This window comes from Larus michahellis, chromosome 6, assembly GCF_964199755.1.
Source record: "Larus michahellis chromosome 6, bLarMic1.1, whole genome shotgun sequence".
In the NCBI taxonomy this organism is placed as follows: domain Eukaryota; kingdom Metazoa; phylum Chordata; class Aves; order Charadriiformes; family Laridae; genus Larus; species Larus michahellis.
The window spans coordinates 44938272-44956766 of NC_133901.1; the positions used below are offsets into that span (position 1 = coordinate 44938272).

At 39.4% G+C, this 18495-nt stretch overlaps 1 protein-coding gene across 2 annotated transcripts in view; it reads right to left on the minus strand.

The window, feature by feature from the left end:
- Positions 1-11112, minus strand: part of SH2D4B (SH2 domain containing 4B) — a 67078-nt gene extending 55966 nt beyond the window's left edge. Inside the window, exons 1-2 of one of the 2 annotated variants that reach the window (XM_074590785.1) lie at positions 10565-11112; positions 3160-3171 (exon numbers count right to left, since the gene is read on the minus strand). In XM_074590785.1, coding sequence (XP_074446886.1) covers positions 3160-3171; positions 10565-10748 — 196 coding nt within the window. In that variant the 5' untranslated portion in view covers positions 10749-11112. The remainder of the gene's footprint in view (positions 1-3159; positions 3172-10564) is intronic. The other variant, XM_074590784.1, reaches the window with a different exon arrangement.
- Between the last annotated feature and the right edge of the window lie 7383 nt (positions 11113-18495).

Genomic DNA, 18495 nt, shown 5'->3' on the forward strand with positions numbered 1-18495 from the left:
ATAATATATTGTTGGTTCAGCACTAACTACTATACAGTACAGTATACTACTGTATACACATCCATAGTTCAAGTTGAAAGATAACAGCAGTATCAAACAACCAGGCAATTTTAAGCTTCAGCATTAAACAGACAGACCTCCACATGTGCAATTTTAAAACAACTGGAATTGAGCACATATGCCTTTATTCAGGTTTTTCTTTAGAACAAGAGAACGTCTTTTTCACATCCAGCACCCTTTCTATCTTACTTGAAGAAATGATTCCCATGCAAATCTTCCCTTGAACCTACACTCCCATAAAGTTGGAGATGGGGGTTTTACTATACAATCTGACCATAAAACACGGTAGTTTCTTAGCACAGAATAACATCAAAAAATGAGCATGCAGGAAAGGAAATAAGCAGCTCAGGGAGAAAATCTGACACTGTAAAAACAGAACTTCTGCCATACAAAAAGCCTTTGCAGCCGGCAGAGTCGGGTTCAGCGTGGTCAATGTCAGGGCTAACGATACTGGGCTTGCACTTTTAAACTGTAGAACCAATTGCAAGATCTGAGCTGAAAGTACAGAAAATTATTTTCCTTAATATTTTTAGGAAACTAGTGTTATCTGCTTTGCAGAGGGCTGATTATAATAAAATAATTTCTGCTTTAAGATACCTCTCAAGTATTACATTTTTCTGCAAAATAAGATATTTTGTTAACACACTTTATTTCCAAATAGGAAAAAAACCAACCAACCAAACAGAAAAATTCAACTAAGTCTAAAAGGAAGAGACAGGTCCTGACTAAACAAATTTGAAATCTAGGTGAGAAAGAGGCAAGGAAACGTCATGTTTCCTGTTCAGAAGCAAGCTTCTCAGCCCAGTCACAAAGCCTAATGCAGAGTCAGGAAATAAAAATTAAATCTCTTGAGTTCCAGTTTTGTGCCTTGACCACAAAAGTACTTCTCCTGAAGATCCTGTGGCAGGCTGCAAATAATTACCATTAGGAAGTAGTGGACATCAAAATTAGTCTGGATCAGATAGTAGAAATGAAAGTGGTTTAGAAACAAATACTGCTTTATCAGGAAAACGTACTGAATAATTTACCAAGTCTTTTCCATCTCTACTCTTCAGACCAACGATTTATCAGCTGTAGTATTCTACCAGGTTTTTTGTCTAAAACAACTCTGTAGCACCACAAGAAGGCAACATTAATTCCTGCAGTTCTTTTCACCTTCTCCACGAATTAGTATCTCCCATGGAGTTCCCCTAAACCTATATCTATACCTTTTTGAGACCAGTAAATTGGATATTGCTCCTTACTCGAGCCAAATGTAAAATCAGGTACCACAAATTTGCAGCACAAAGGGATCCTAGTGACAACACAAATTTGCATCTATAAACGTACACAACCAAAAATAATACCAAGTCATGTTTTCTATTTGTTGGTATTTATGCAGTCAATTCTATAACAGCAATGAAAGTATAAAACAATGTCCTAGAGATCAGTAGGGCCTAAAATAATTATTAGTCTTTACTAGGAGCGCTACTAATTTCATACACACTCAGAGAGTGCTGGAGTGCAACCATGAATCATTTGGCACCACAGGCTGCTCTTGGCCTTTGTGCTGCCCCCAGGACATCCCTGGCGTGGGCAGGGTGTCACTGCTGCCACAGCTGAGCGCTGCCAGAAAGTCCCAACGCTGCCAGCCACCTTGGGAGGGAGAGAACGCAGCTCCTGAAGGTGCACAGGAGGCGGAATCCTGGCTACAGGCAATGCTCAGGCTAAAACAGGCTACAATTCCAATCACTTCAGGCTTCCACATTGTGACTAAGGCTTAAAACGAATGGAGTTACGGAAAGGAGAACTGGGCCTTTTCTTGCCTCCGCTCATCAGGACAGAGGAGCAGAACCACAGATTGGGTTTGGGGATTGTGGGGGTTGTTGTTTGGGTTTGGTGGGGTTTTTTGTTTGGTTGGTGGGTTTTTTGTTGGGTTTGTTTGGTGGTTTTTTTAGTGACGGTTTTGGGTTATATCTGGCTTCATTATCACGCATGTTTCTAATTAAAAGTGCTTCAAAAATAACAGTAATCAGAGCAAATGGAATACTACTGGAGTCAGCTTCCTTCCTCCAAGCCTGTTCGTCATTGCTTTAGCAGTTTGAGCATCCCTGACTATTCCCATTTGTGATCCATCTCCAGTGCTTACAAGGGAACTACTCCAAGGACCATTAGAGGCCTGATTTGGTGTCAAGTCTCCCAGCTGTGCTGCCACTTAGTCGCTGTTTGCCTGCTTAGTCCAGCAAAATGAGAGAGCTCCAAGCAACCCTGACTGCTTTTCTGTCATGGGGAATATTACAGGCTGCGTCAAATGTAAATTCAGAAAATTAGAAGATCGTTGATTTATAATCTCAGAAAGATGGAATAGCATTCCAAGTCTGCTTTAACTTTCTCAAAAGAGTCTGCTATTTCCATGAACAGTCTTGTTTCTCTGAGGTTGGACTTCCCACCATAGTTCTACTTGGAAGCTACAGATCTCTGCAATAACAATTGACTCTCCTTCCTCGCTCCCTGGAAGGTTTTGTAGTCATACAAATATCCTTTAACTCTCTCTTTAGAAAACATTCCTTTTCTTTTCTCTCTCTCTGCGATAGAAAAAGGCTCCTGAAACTTATTCTGCATTTGAAACAGGCTGCATGAGCATTCACTGCTGACATCAAGCTGGTCAGCCTGATCTACTTTTGTCATTCAGAGATAAACTGTAGCTTGTGGAGTTTGGTGTGTTTGTAGGGTTGGGTTTGGGTTTTTTTGTTCTTTTGGAGTTTAGATGTCTGCTATACTTTGGTCTAAGCACATTGTGTTTTACATGAGATTTTACCCGTGGCTTTCCGAGCACAATTTGTATGGCTTCTTTAAAGTAGAAGCTTGAGGTTTGATATTCTGCAGCGTAGATCAGGTTCCATCCAGAGCTTCATTAGTTGCAGGACATGCGTTAGAAGCACACTGATTAGGATGAAAATGAGAACGTGAACTTTAGGCTGTTCTCAGTTCCTTGAGCTTACCCAGTATAAGGTTTGGGGGTTGTGGTTGTTTTTGTTTGTTTGTTTTTACTACAAACACAAACACACACACACAATTTCACTTCTTTCTAAGGAGAAAACCTAGGAAATTACTGTGTACGTTTCCGAGAGACTGTTCAAAGGACAGAATGCACTTTTCCAAACATTAACTGCCATAAATCCATTAATATACATATAGAATAATTAGGTGGTAATAATGAAAGAAATGAAAATAACATAATCTGACAATAAATTGAAGATCTTCTATAATTAATTCTATGGTCTGCCCCTGTTAATAGTCATAGGACCATGAACCCCTCTCAAGAATCCATTCAAGAACCCCAGTCACTTCAATTCTTCAAACAAGTAAATGGGGAAAAATTCAGAACTGCTTAAGCATCCCCCCAACATTTCAGTTTACACACCCTCCAATTTCAACACTGGGTTGCGTGCCTTTCTATTTAAAGAAGGATTTGCAGAGGGAGAAAGACGCTAAGCTGATTTACATTAACATATCAATAAGGGTTGCGGGATCTCAGCATTGCTAAAAAATCAGCCTTCATAGCTCTCCAGCTGCTTCCTGATCATATAACAAACTCAATCTTCTGTTTATGGAATTACAGCCTGTTACCATGGAAATAATTATGCTGCAATATACCCCTGCAGGATCAAATAAAGGAAGAGTGACTGCAAGAGAGCAAACATTAAGGGAGGAAACAGTTACTCAAATAAGACTATGGTAATTAACAAACGTAGCAATTAACAAACAAGACTGTACATAACATTCAAAGGTAAGCGGGTTTGCATTATCACATGCTATGTATATAGGCAATATGTATATAGAGGTTTGCATATTGTAAACCAAAAAAGAAGGGAAAAAAAAAAGAAATACAGAAATAAAGTGGCATTTATGTGGTCTCTGTTTAGTATGCCCCAGATATTTTCTTGTCTCCCTGGCCACGGCATGCTGTTGCACATAACAGTTTTGTAATTTGCCCGCTTTCAACTGGGAGATAACATTCAGAACTCATTCTTTAAGACGTTGTTCTAACTCCATGTACAATCTAAAGTTAGTCTCTGTCTGTCCATTTTAATGACCCTTTCACAGTAAACAGTATAAAAATGCAGGTAACACATCAGATCAAAGTCGAAGGTGTAAAATCATTCACACATCAGTATAATTCGTTTGATTTTTTTTTTTCTTCATAAAAAAAAATAGAGTCAAGAACATAGCACTATAGTTTTTTATTCCTGATCCCAGCTGTCTCTTGTAAAGATTAAAAGGTATATAACAGGGCTTGGTTTCTCACACAGAACTATCACAGGTTTTCCCATTGCTGGAGAACAAACAAAACCAAGGCTGCGTGGCTACTTCAGGGTCTGCTGGAAACTCAAAGCAGAAGGATAAGGGTTCTCTGTCACAGAATGAACAGAGAAACTACAGATCACTTTCTGCACCAGACTTAATGCAGCGTGGCAGGTTTGTACTGATTCCTTTTATCAGACACACAAGACCACAAAAGCAGGAGGACTAGACCACTAGGGTGAGATTTTCTAGCACCACCACACACAAGTGGATTTGAAGGTTAACGAACCACCATCAGTGTCTGGCTAAATCCACCACTGGCTTGAATACACTGAGTTTTCCCATGCCTTCCAAATCCTGCTATCAAAACCCGGTGCCTCTGTCCTTGAATGTTTCAGTCATTTATGCTGAAAACTGGCAAAATCAGCATGGAAATATTGAATTAGCTTGGGCAAATCCCATTCTCCCCTTGGCCACAGTACTGCTCTCTTTCCATATCAAGTATTCATGAGCTTACAGACAGCCACAACCTCATATCATTACCAGAGCACTAGTATGGCCAAGAAAGCCCACCTAACACCACTGCACCCAGACAGGCTGAGGAACACAATGCCACAGAGAAAGACAGGAATGCTCGCCGTGCCAGTGGCTCAATTAACCCAGTAGCCTCTCTCAGAAAGCGGCTGACGCCAGATGCTTCAGCCAGTGGGAGCGCTGAGGATCGCAGGCATGCAAGAGAAACCTCCAGTGTAATAAGGCCCAGGCAGCCAGCAATATTCTGCTCTTAATTTTCTGCGAAACAGAGAAGTCGGCTGCAGGGCAGGATATGAGACTAAAGAGTACAGATTTACAGCTAATCCTAGGAGGGCAGAGAAGTCCCTCTGGATTTGTTCCATCTGGTAGATATTTAGGTCATATGGCAACTGGGGGGGTCTCTTTCTAGCCCCGGGTTCGGAGAAGTGAACAGTTTAGAAGCTGCTGCTTAACCGTACCTCAGTACACAGCCCCACTGAGCAGGAGCTCTGAGCAGCTCCTGGTATACAGTACTAACAAAACTGCATCATGTCACAAGCCGCTATACATGTTGTGAATGTTACATTACAACTTTTCCAATGACTTCAAATTAGTTTGCTCAGTCCCCTAATAAAAATTATTCTAATGTTTGTCTGTGTCTCTGGTTAGAACCATATCCAATAATACAGAGACAATGAACGGTGCCAGGAGCATGCCTCCGTAGGAGATAAAATCTTAGCTAAGCATTACCAGCGTGTATAGAGGCCTTGGTATAAATGAAGAACACATTTCTGAGTTCAAAAACATAGAAAAAAAAGTCACTGCATCTACACCCACTCACCCTTCATACACACACTGGAATACACACCCACTCACTAGCCTTCACATGTGACACTGATGTATCCTCCAACCATCCGCTTGTGATATTTTAAATACTTGCTTCCAAATAGCTTCATCTATTCTCTAATGATTTTCTAACACAAATGCCATTTAGATAGAGAAATTATTTTCTAGCCATGCTGTGATAAGCCTACCTAATATTCTCCCAGCCACTCTTGTTAAGGACAGGCAAATAAGAGTGTTTACAAATAGCTCCTGTCTGAACATCATGAGCTGCAGCTCACAATGAATAAATGTCAGAATAAGCAGCAGCAGACCAGCTTTGTCTCCCCTCCCACATGGCTGTCCTTCAGCTACCTAATGCTCAATAGCTTTTGAGATCTCATTTTGGGTATGCTGACAGCTCTGGATACCGCATCAGAGTGAAAATCCAAATTGGCAGCGTCCTCTGCTTACTCCCAACTCAGCTATACTGGTTAAAGGGCTCCTGCCTAATCAAATAAATATGTTTCTTTGCAAATTGCAAGGCTGCCTGTCAGTCAACTCTCAGGCAAATCCCAAAGGGATCCTGAAATTTTGAGGAGACTTCCCTTAGTGATTTTAGCAAGACGAGAACAGGCAACCTGTTTTATTACAATGAAAAATGTTCCTAAAAGATCTGCCCAGGAGTAATTTGTAAATGAACTGGAGATGGACCTCTAAGAATTCAACTCACTTGTGAAGCTATTTCAGTACAAGCCAGCAGTCGTGATTTAATTAAAGCTATGAAATACTTCTTTTACCTTCAATAAGTTCACTAAATGCTGCAGATTTGGAAGGACCAAATGACGCTCAAATTCTACAAATATTTTTAGGCAAGGTACAAATGTTGGCTAGGTACAAACAGCGAAAACATGGGAACATTTTATTCATTACCTTCTAAAGGAAGTATTTCATTGTGAGGTAACGTTTATGTATTGCTCCCTTTTAGACATTGATCTGTGTTTTTAAAAGGGGAAGGAGATTAAAATTGTTGAATAATCTGAAAACATTTCATTCATCCCTGAAGTGAAATAATTTCTTTAACATTGACTTATTCTGATACAAATTTTAACCTTTCCTCAAGACACATGAAGCTAAACAATCCAAATGGAAAAATCAGGCAAAATTTAGCATTTACTGAAGGTGACTAATATTTTCTTTAGAAATGAAGAATAAGACTAATTACGCATGGACTGTTACATTATTTGGCTTGCTCAACACTCCCAACAACTTTCATTTTATTTCATGGATTGGACTTGTTTTTATTTTTTAAGAAGCAAATTTCATAGTACTGAATAGGACACCTATGGACAATCTGTGTTCAGTGGTGCTTCTATAAAGATCACTGTACTGTTTGGGTCTTCACTAGTTAGTTTCCACACAATTAACAAATGATCACGCTGACGAGCGTTTCCTAAACCTGCAGTTGATTTTAACTCTAGCACAAGGCCAATCTGACCTGCATATGCCATTTCTGTCCCCCCCAACTCTGCACTTGTGGTTTCTGTAAAACAACACACCTAAACCTCGCACGAGAACCCTTCATCCTCAAGCCTGTAGAACATCAACATGGGATTCACAACCACTGCTCAGTTTCAAAAAATCCACCCCTTCTGCTGTGCTCACATGTACTGTTGCAGGCAGGCTCTTGAACTGACTGACGGAGAATTGTACCAATTGGGGTGTATGACTCCTGATCAAGCCTAAGCACTTTTTGGAGCATTTTTATTTAGAGTAGTGCCCATTGTCATGAATTCCTTTTGTTCTATCTCACCCCATCCCATCCTAGAGAGATATGTTCATATGTAGCTATTCAAACTGTGAGGAAAACAGAAGGATTTGAAAGGTGGTCCTATAAAGACAATTCAGATTAAATTAGTAAAAAGTTCTTTTATGCAAATGTTATGTTGTATTCACAAACAACATACACATTTTGCTGTCAACTAGAAAATTTCAGAAACCCGGCACAACATTAGAAATATTGAAGTTTCATCTCTGTTTTCTACTATATGTCAGGCTACACAGATCTCTATAAAGCCAGAGTAACTCTTGGCTTCAACAAAATAACACGAACATAAAACAGGTGTCATGCAGCAGAGAGCCAAAAACAAAACCTTGCAGATGAAACTGCTCAAATCCCTCCGTTTCAAAGTAATAAAGAACATGCAGTTGTGGTAGCTCTATATTTCCTGCTAGCCAGTAATTTTAAACGGGAATAAAAATACTCCCTATTCCACCCTGTGTAGCAGGGGGAGAATGTTTGGAAATGCGCTTATACATCAATGGAAACTGTAAAACTAAGCAGCTTCAAGGTCCAAATATTTTGATGCCAAATGTCTTTTAAGAAAAAAAAAAATCACATATTTTAAGATAAGAAATGATTATTACAGTCATCTACTCTGACCCTTTCTGTCATATAGGCAAAAATATTGCACAGTAATTCCTATCTTACACCCATAACTTCTGATTGACTTTAACTTTTTTTTTTTAAAAAACAAGAAACTAGCTCCAGTATGAGAACATTTACCTCCATATTATGGAGCTGTGCAGTAGAAATCACTTACAAGTATCTACATTTGTTGATGATCTACATGACCTGAAAGATGGAAGTTATTTTTTGTAACTCTGGCCCACATGAGCTCATGGAAGTCAAAATATATTTTCAGTGGAAGCAAATGCCTGACTTGTAAATCTAATTTCAATGGTTCTCTCTACAAAAAAAAAATAAAAAAAAACAACGGTAAGAACAGTACTTTAGTACAGTTCTGAAGGAAGTAGAAAGTTTCCGACAGCAGGCAAAAGTCAAACCTAAGCAATACCTTAAATTGGCAATTTAAGAAGGTAAAATGGAAATGGACTATTGGAAAATTTAACTCCACGAGTATTTGTGAATACTTTTGTCAGAGCAAATATAATCTATAGGTTACTCTGCTGCTCTCCTTTCTCTTATACTTTATAAATCAGAAAATTAATTACCCAGAAAATGGTCTCCTGTAGTAGGAAGCCGAACAGGTTTAATGTATAATTTATATATGGAAATTTAGGTGTCAACACTGTGAAAAATCATCACATAAATATTTTTGCAGTTAAATTTTTCTGCATCTGTCTTCCTCAACAAATAAGCATAATACAGATTATCTCAATAATACAATCGTTTTTTGGTATATGGAGCTGAACTGCATTTTTAATTTTTTTCTCAGCTACAAATCAATCAAAACAAACAAGGTTTTTGTGCTGTATGAGAGAAGTTATTTTGCTGCCATCCCTCTTAAGAGAGCGCCATTCAAAGTAACACTAACATGAAGAAAATAGAAATTAAACAGAACGAGGTTTTTCAATGTCCACCTCACCATCTGTGAGAGAACATTTTAAACTCCTATTATGGCTGATTCGGGTGTTCTGAACATTCCCCCTTTATTTTAAGGCTCCCATTGTAACTTACTCTAGAGTCATTTCATAAAGGCCTTTGCTTCAAGTGAGTCTTGGAAACTAGTTCTGCCTTGAAACACATTTCTTTAATAACAGTCTTTGAATTGTTAACTATCTAATGGGCACTTTTTAGAGTTCAGAGGCCATAAATATTTTAAGTAGTCTGACAATTGAATCCAATAATTTATCTGTATAGAGGTGCTCCAAGCAAAGCATTCTACCACAGGTGTGTTAAGATGAACAACATTCTAAACACTGACTACAGAGTCACATAGCTATTACAACACTTTCCTAGAATCAGCTATCCAAAATTATTAGAAATTTTGAATATTCAAGTTTTAATAGATTTAAAAATAGGATAAGATCTTTGGCATTTCACAGGGAAAGGAGTATTTGACATATCTCTATGACGTTTCCTTGTCGAATGAGGAATCAATGCAACTACATTTCCAAGACAAAAATGTTTTCTATCTTGCATCAGCCTAACAACTTCATCCTGTGAATGGGGGAAGCGTTGGAAGCCACTTGTTCAGTGAGGAGAGCAAGGAAATAAGTATGTCTGTTTATTCCAAACCACTTGGACCCAAGACCAGACACTTGGAAATGACATTTGGAGAAGTTCTTTTTTGATGTTTTCTTCCACAGTTTTGCTTATTTGCTTTTTAAGTCAACACAAGCATCGATAACAGCCTGTGGAAGGAGTTTAACTACATACTGCATGAAAACACATTTCTAGGTTTTGTCTTTTCTGGTTTTGACTAGGTTTTAGGGTTGGGTGGTTTTTTTGTTGTTGGGTTTTGTTTTTGTTTTTTTGTTTGTTTGTTTTGTTTACACACCCCACTACTCCTATTCCCTAGACATAATCTTTTGGAGAGTGTTTACTAGAACAGTTGGAAATTTAGTCTCATATGGTATGGCTGTTCTGATGTCACATCTTATTCAAAAACAGCCCTTCATAACAAGCTCAAATTCATGAATTTATCGCCTACTCCAACCACTTGGAAACATTTAAAATACTAAGTCAAAAAACCTCAAGAGCACAGGCAAGGCTGCCTTTTGCCTGACTGCGGGGCAGGGGTGGGGATGGTAGGTGAAGAAAAAAGGCCTTAGGAGCAGAGGGGAAACATGGTCACTGTACATCTGTTACCACAGCAAGAGTAGGAGCAGTGACTCCTGATTGAAAGCGGCACTTCAAAACAATTCTCCTTACTCCCCCACCAAACTATTCCCCTGGAGAAAGAACCAGCCTGGAGAGACAAGGAGCAGGAAAATGGTGCTTTTGCTGCCTCAGACTTTTTGCCTATGGGGACACCTGGTACCCCTCCTTATAATCTCTTCCAGATCCATGTTGCACCATAGCCAGTTGCATGCCCACCATCCCCAGCTCTTAAGTATAGGAGGAGGTCACAAATCTTACTCTGTTTGCGCCTTGCTGTCTTTCTCAGCACGGCCTCCTCCATTCGTGCTTTTTCTTCCCTCTCCTTCCAGCGCCTCAGCTGCTCTTCTCTCATTTTGTAGAACAAGATCTGCTTTTGCTCTTCATTCAGCTCTGCCAGGAGCTCAGGGTCAATATACATATCACGCAAAATTTGCTGCAGCATGACGACTCCAAAAAAAAAAAAAAAAGAAACCAAAATCCAAAACAAACCTGCTTCCAATTATACTCAGTACAGTGACAAAACCCCACCGACACCACTCCAGAAAGCAAGCTGCAGCAAAGGAGCTCTCACACTCCTGCCTGCCCGGGAGAGGTCTGATTCTTGATCTGTCTCTCTTTGTGCAGGCATATTCCACTCCTATGTCTCTTACAGGGCTGGAGTTCTATGCTTATCTCATCCTCCAAAGGTAGAGACAGGTGTCAAGTGAATGGAAGGGGGAGGAACAGACAAGGAAAAAAATTGAAAGGCCAGGAGAAAAAATAAAGTCACTTCAGTGCTCCTGACAGCAAGCCAGTAAAAATAAGGAATTCTCAACTGAACCCATCAGCTTTGCTCCCTTGAGCAGAAGGAAATTCAATGTAGAGAAAGTCTCAGACTTTCAGCTCAAGCGGTTCCCTTCAGCAGCAATACACTCCCAAGGCTGCAAGTGTTGCCCAGGGGTTTAAAGTGATGTCATGGTTAAAGGTATCACCTACACCAACAATATCTATGTCACTTTGGGAATTGATCTCTTCTGATAAGAGAGGACAAACGAGTTTGCACGTTATTTCCCAGTCTAGCCTGTTAACTAGTCTCAACAGGGTAGCTCATATTATAGGTCCTATTTACATGGTGTTGACAAATATTGTCATGCTGCAAACTGATTAAAATGCCTTTAAAATTAAAAGCAGATGTAACAAAAGCCACGAGAATCTTGTTATCACTTTATAAATAGTAAATTAATATTAATTAAACAAGAGTAAGTTCTCAGCAGTTCATGCGGACTGTGCAAGTCCTGCTGTTAATTCATTTTCCACCTTGTGAATGGAGAAAGTTACAATGTTGCTCTTCAAGCAAATTGTGGCTTTTTGCTATTTAACAGAGTTTTACCAAAGTCGGTAGAATAACATTATTTCAGCAGCAGGGCCAACAGCCACTCAATTACGTAAAATAGCCCCAAGCCAACACACCAAAAACCAAACCCTCTGGATTCACTAGCCAGCTTTCATCCGGTAGGGGCCCGGCTCCTCTGGGGAGCGGTGGCACTGTGTGGGAAGGGGAGCATCTTCTGAGGAGAACGGAGATGGGGCCACTCTTGAGTCATAAGAAAACACGGATCACATCTGCAGGATAAGCTGCATCCCATTGCATGAAATGCACATCTGCATTTCCTCACAAGAAGCCTGCTTTATAGATAGGCATCTGTCAAACTCTTATACGACTTCCCTGATCCTCATATTCAAAAACTTATACTGTTAATCCCTCTATTCCTGTAACATTCTTTCAAGGTAAGCAAAATACTATCATCTTAATTTAGGCAGAAAATACATGTGATCTTAACTAAAATTCAAGAGAAGACGCTGTATCACCTAGAAGCATGAATCCAAAGATTATACTTGAATGATGTCTTCAGCTGAAACAGAACTTCAGAACCCATCATCTTTGGGCTTTACAGAGTTCAGTTCACATGCATGCTACTCTGCAATTCACAATCTCTCATGTACAGATTTTGTCTCCTAAAATAAAATGCTTTAATTGTTTCATTTTTATTTTTTTAAGAAATACAGTTTGGCAAGAAAAAAACCTAGGGTAAGAGACTTTGTTACTGCATCTTATACCCTACTTGGTCAGGTATAGAAGGGGTAGAGGCTCGGGGGGGGCTGGCCTTTGTTTGTCTGCTTTTATTCAATTATATTAGAGCTGTGTCTCCACATTTTGGCACTAATTGAAAAAGACTCGCCTTTGCAAAGGCTTCAGGGCAAGCAGTTTTGCTGTTCCACCCATTTGTCATCTTTCTTATTTTATTTTACTTGACTTCACAGAACAGAAATCAAATCCTGATCACAGAAGCTATCACAGTGCAAAGAACAAACTCTTCATCAAGGATTATGTGCATTTAAGCATGATAAGAAAAAACATTTTGGAACTGCATTTAGCTGCAGAAGTAGCTCAGGATAGAGATACAAGACAGCATACAAACATATTTTCAGGCAACTACTGGTAATGTTCAATGAGCAATCACACAACAAAAATAACAAGAGCATGGAGACGAAACAAATATTTCACAAACAACCCATTGCCTGAGAATTATTCACCAAAAATACCTGAGAATGGTAACCAAATGATCAAGTGGAATTAATCTGTGGGACTTTTTTTATTTATTTATTTTTAAAAAGTTACATGTGGAAATGCTATCTAATCACAGCAATGAATCTGATCACCTTTCTCTGTTGTAGCTTTTCTTCTATGTGTTGTAGCAACCCCAAAATAAAAAATGGGGGAAATGCATCTATCTAACAAAAGCCAACATCCAAAGAACTAGAAAGATACATCATAAAGTCTGACATTAGTTTCTTGTCAAGAGAAAAATACTCTGTCTCAGAACATTTGGTCTTTGAACTCTCACATGGGTCGAAGTGTTTGATCAACTCTCTCCCTTTGCGTTCACTGGTAGGTAAGTTTTTTTTTTTTTTTAAGGGTTACGTTCTTTATGGGGTGGAAAATCCAAGAGGATCAGTGGGAAGAATCAAGCGTTTTCACCAGTCCCTTCCTTTCCTTTACTAATTAACATTTAATTCGATAACCATTTGTGAATGGAGTGAACAGAAGGAGGGAGATGGCTACTTACCTGCAGATCCCAAATGTATAGAGAACTTCTGTCACGTACGTAAACAGTAGGTATGCTTGAGAAACCATTCGATGTTCCACTTATCAGAAAAGAGTAATGGTCTGGGGATGATGTTCCCAGAAATACAAACCTTGAATGTTTTGGGCCAATGAGGTATTTGGCCCAAACTAGGCCTAGCCTGTTGGGCTTCATCGGGAGCTAAAGCTCCTTCATCAGGAGCTGGAAACACCTAACCCATCTAATGCTGAGCCCTTCACAGGATATGAAAGAATTCGACAGCAGGTCCACCTTCTGTATACCCTCACCAGACTAGAAGTGCTAAGGAGCAATAAATAACTCAGACAATGAAGCGTAGTCACTAACCACAATTCTAGTACCTCAAATCTCTTCTGCATCTGACAAACCCTTTCAGAACCACATTTCTCCTCTCTGAATAAATACTCTTGAAGAACTATTAGGAAACAATTAAATGACCTCTCTGATACAGCAGAATGACCCCAAACATGCACTGCAAGGAATAAAAGTCCAAAACTCAAAAGGCAACCTTGAAGAAACACAAAACTTACATTAAGAACTCTTGCTGCTTCTAGGATTAGCTCATGTTTCATAATGGACAAGCTTTGCAGTTCCAGCCAACCCGGAGTCTCAACAGGAGATAACTCAGACAAAACATAAAATAAAACTTTCTACTGCAAACCCCCCAACATTCTCTGTCTTCCCTTCTTTTCCCAGACCTGATTAAGATATTGATAAATTAATGACTCAGAAGAGCAGGAAAATTTGAAGTAAGGGTGCTCACTTCCTGATTGTGGCCATTCGTCACTTCCCAGCCTTTCTGGGAAGTATTTTGAAGAGGTTACAAGAGCAATGACCATTGCCTTTCCATCTTGGTTACCCCTAGTTCTAGTTCAACAGCCCAAACTAAGATAAAATGATTACAGAAAGATATTACATCTCAACAGCCTATACACAAAATAAAAAATTACTATTAATGTAGTTCTTTGTCAGCAGTCATTACCCTACAATAACTGCCACACAACTTGATGCTCTAATTACTAGCAGTCTCTGCAAGGAGCTCAGAGCTATTTAAAATTTAAGTTTGGAGTTTCCTTTAATCTTTAACGCTATCTTCAGGAACCAGACATGCTCTGTCCCGTCTCTGGTATACCATCTTTCTAGCTAAGCAGTTCTCAGCTCTGCCTCTAGAATTCATCTGCTGGACAAAGGCAGGGGAGGGAGAGGAAAAGGCATAGAAAAACATTTTTATTTCATTTTTAAGAAAAGGGGAGTGCTTAATTGGCCGAGGCTTGCAAATTTCCTCATCCCTTTTCTTCCTAGCATGTGCATGCTCCATTCCCTGAACCAAAAAGCTCACTGGCAATGCTTATGAATGCTGAGACAGCAGAACTGCATTTTCATTTGGATTTTACGACACAGGCATATAACCTACTTTAGCCATGTCATTTACATAAAAATATTCTGCTATAACCTACATACTACAGGGGAAGAAAGGAGGGAGGTAACGCACCTCTCCCCTAAAATAAAAGGATACAATTAAGAAAAAAAAAAACAATAAACAGAAAATATGCAATCCTATGTTTTCCAGACTGTGAACTCCATAGCCTTAACCAATTTTTTGTGCTCTGTGTATTTTTTTCTATTTTTAATTTTTTAAGAGGAAGCAGCGTACAGTATCTGAGTTTATCAAGTCCTGCTGTGTCAGCGTGAAAAGAGGAACAGTGGAATCCGGAATTGAATGGTGTGGGAGGGAGCTGAAAACGTGAAAAGGGAAAGGTAAAATTTACATTTGTTTGAGCCCTTCTGCACCCTACAAATCTGTCACTAGAAAAGCAAATACATTAGGGCACTCACCACAACAAACCAGTCCTGTGTCTTATTTGCACATTGCAGTCAATTAAAAACTAGGAAAAACTAAACCAATTGAGAATCATCCCCTCCCCACCTCCTCTATCACAGACAGATGTAACAAAACCTGCCTGTTTTCCTCCATTTCTATAGTCAAGTCTGTGGCTCCCTCTAAGGGCTAAAACGAGCTCCTCAACAGCACAACCTGCAGCTGGATCAGAATCATCATTTCCCCGAAGCTGCTATTCCATTGCAAAGTATCACATAGAGCAAGAACGAGGGTACGTTCTTCCAGGCCTTCCTTTTCCATACAGCACTAATATCAGTAAATCAGACAATTAAGTGTTTTGGAGCATGGATGGACTTTGCGTGTTTGTCATCTTCTCTGTACTGGTTCAAGACTGATATTTCTACAAAGCACTGCCATAATAAAATGAAAAAAAAAAAAGAAAAAACTTGAGGTCTGTATAGCAAAATAGGAATTAAATAGATAGATTAAAACCTCATCTTTAAGAAATTAAATGCAGCAAAAGAGCTACAAACCAATTAATGAGAAAAGATGTGTTATCATCCTGTCAGTCACATAGCTGTAAGTGAAGTGATGCTAATAAGATTTTAATGGTGTAATGATGATTTACAGCGGCAGAAGCCTCATCAGATAGATAGCTGTTTTTTTCAAATTTCAAATCTGTTACTCCTCAGCCCCCCACAGAAATCAGACAATCCCAAATATACATAGCACTGACAAGAGGGTAACAAAAGGGACAGGAACTAACCCAGAGAAAGCAGTATTTGAAGTCCAGGGCTGCAGACAATAGAGCAATCTGTCATTACTCTACTCTCCCAAGGTTAATTCTGTACTCTGCAACATTACTTGCCCTTCAGAAGAAGTCACATCAGTGATTATTTTTGCCTGGTGGCGTGGCAATCCTACCCAGCAAGATTACTTTCGGTCTATCCCTTTGTGTTCTGTGCTACAGCTGTTGTACACACGATTACACTGGAGCCTCTAATGCCTTCATGGTTCAGCACAATTTATCAGAGATTTAGGAAGCTGGGTAGAAAGGGCAGCACTCCAATTTTTCCTTAAGTTGATAGTAGATATTTGAAATTCTGACCTACATTACAAAGGTCTGAGGTTAATACAAGTTTGTCAACTTTAGGTTTGGACTTGTTTTAATTTTAATACCTTTATAGTAATAAGACATGGATGCAACCCAAACTAGAACATTACACACTTGGTGTTTATTGCTATTAATACACTCACAAAAGCAAAGTACATCAAAGAGCTGGCAAGTCTCATTGTAATTCTTCGAATGGAGAATGAAACATCCACCATTAAAATAATTCAGAGTGAAAACGAGTAAACCAAACAGAAAAAAGTTAAGCTTCCTTGAGAGAGTTCAGCGAGAAAACATGGTACATAGGCTTGCAAGCAACAACTAGTGTCCCGTAAGCCAAGCACTGTCGAGAGATGGGGCAGAGGAAGGGCAGGAAAAAAAAGGCAAAACACTCACTCACACTGCAGTTAACTAAAACACCTCTCGGAACTCCACCATCCTCTCACTCAGATTGTGCTGTCTAATTCAATTGGTATATATCTTATTTACAAAACAGTAATCAAGCCCTTCAGGTCAGACCCTCAGCTACGAATGGGGTGTACTTGGTTGGCAGGCAGCAGGCTCTCCTTAGGAAGCAATTACAGCTCACTGTCTGTAGGGACATAGATTAAAAGGCCCACTGGCAACAGTCTCCAAGGAATTTCTTACTTCAAAGATATGCAGAATGCACTGCCCCCTGCTCTCCTGTTTATGCTTCCTTGCTCATGTCAGATCCTGATGTTATACCTCACTGTATTAAACACAGCGTGTGCTTACACTGCACGCTGCAGTTCAGCTTTGTGCCGTTTAAGTACAGGGTACATCATCCACCTGTTTCTCAGCAGAAGTCTCCATAGCTAAGGAAGGCCATCCAGGGTTCTTCAAAGCAGAACTGGTTGCCTTTCAACTCCTGATCTTAAGGCTCTCCACACTTTTCCTTTTTATTGATTTACCCCTCCCCGATCTTTATAATGAACTGTTAACCTAGGACAAAACTCCATGTAGGCAGCTACCTAAGGAACAGTAGTACAGTCTGCTCTTCTTCCCCTGCTCCTCAGCGCACACCTTTCCAAGACTCAGCTGTCTGCGTAATGACAGGATACATATCTTCAAGCAGGAATTCAATATTCTCCTTTATACAGATTATTTGCTTTGTGTATCTGCAAAGCCCAAGAGAACTTCGGATTCCATGACCTAATTGCTACATGAAATTATTCTAGCATTTGCTACATTTTCAATGAAATTCATTACAATAAGCTACCCAAGAGATATCACGCTCTAAATTACGTAAGTTTCTTCTCTCAGATATATATCAACTTATGAAGATGCTCAGTAAGTTCACCTTTTTCCATCTAACCGTAAGTGCATCAAAATGTATCATGTGAGAGCTAATTTTCTTTAATATACTCCCTGGTACAATTTAGCTGCATTATGTATAATGCAGCAGTCATATCCTATCAACTTCACATCATATTAGACACCGCATTATGGCAGCTAAATTGATTACTTGTGTAATTGAAGGCCACCAATAGGAAAATTTTTAATCATTTAAATGACTCATCAGCTTTATATACAAAATGTCTTGCTTTAGTGGCATCATGCAAGTGATTTTCTTTCAGGGCATAGCATTTTGCCCATTTAAGCCACTTCTTATTCTTGTCATCTTCGTTGGCAATAAAATCCTACAGATTTACAAACGGCAGAGCATATTCTGCATGCAGACTAGATAGGATTTCTTTTGACTATCAGACTCTCATTTGCAAGACCTGATCCAGCTACACAAAGCTAGTTGCCATTCTGGATTGCATCAACAAACTTTTGATGAATTTCTGTTTTGGTTTTTGTTTCTGGTGGGGTTTTTTGTGGGTTTGTTTTGTGTTTAATATTTAACTCACCATAAGAAGCCAGACTTCTCTCTGTTTTCGAGGGTCAGGTAGAAAAATCCACAAACGCTTTAGGCATCACATTGTTCTTTAAAGCCCTTTAATTTTCAGCTTCACTTGCTGTCCAGTTCCTAAGGTGGCAACGCTTCTGGCTGCAGGAGACTCCTAACTTTCTGCTGCAGATCATGTTCAGCACTTTCCATGTCTTCACACTGAGGTGCTGTTCAAAAGGT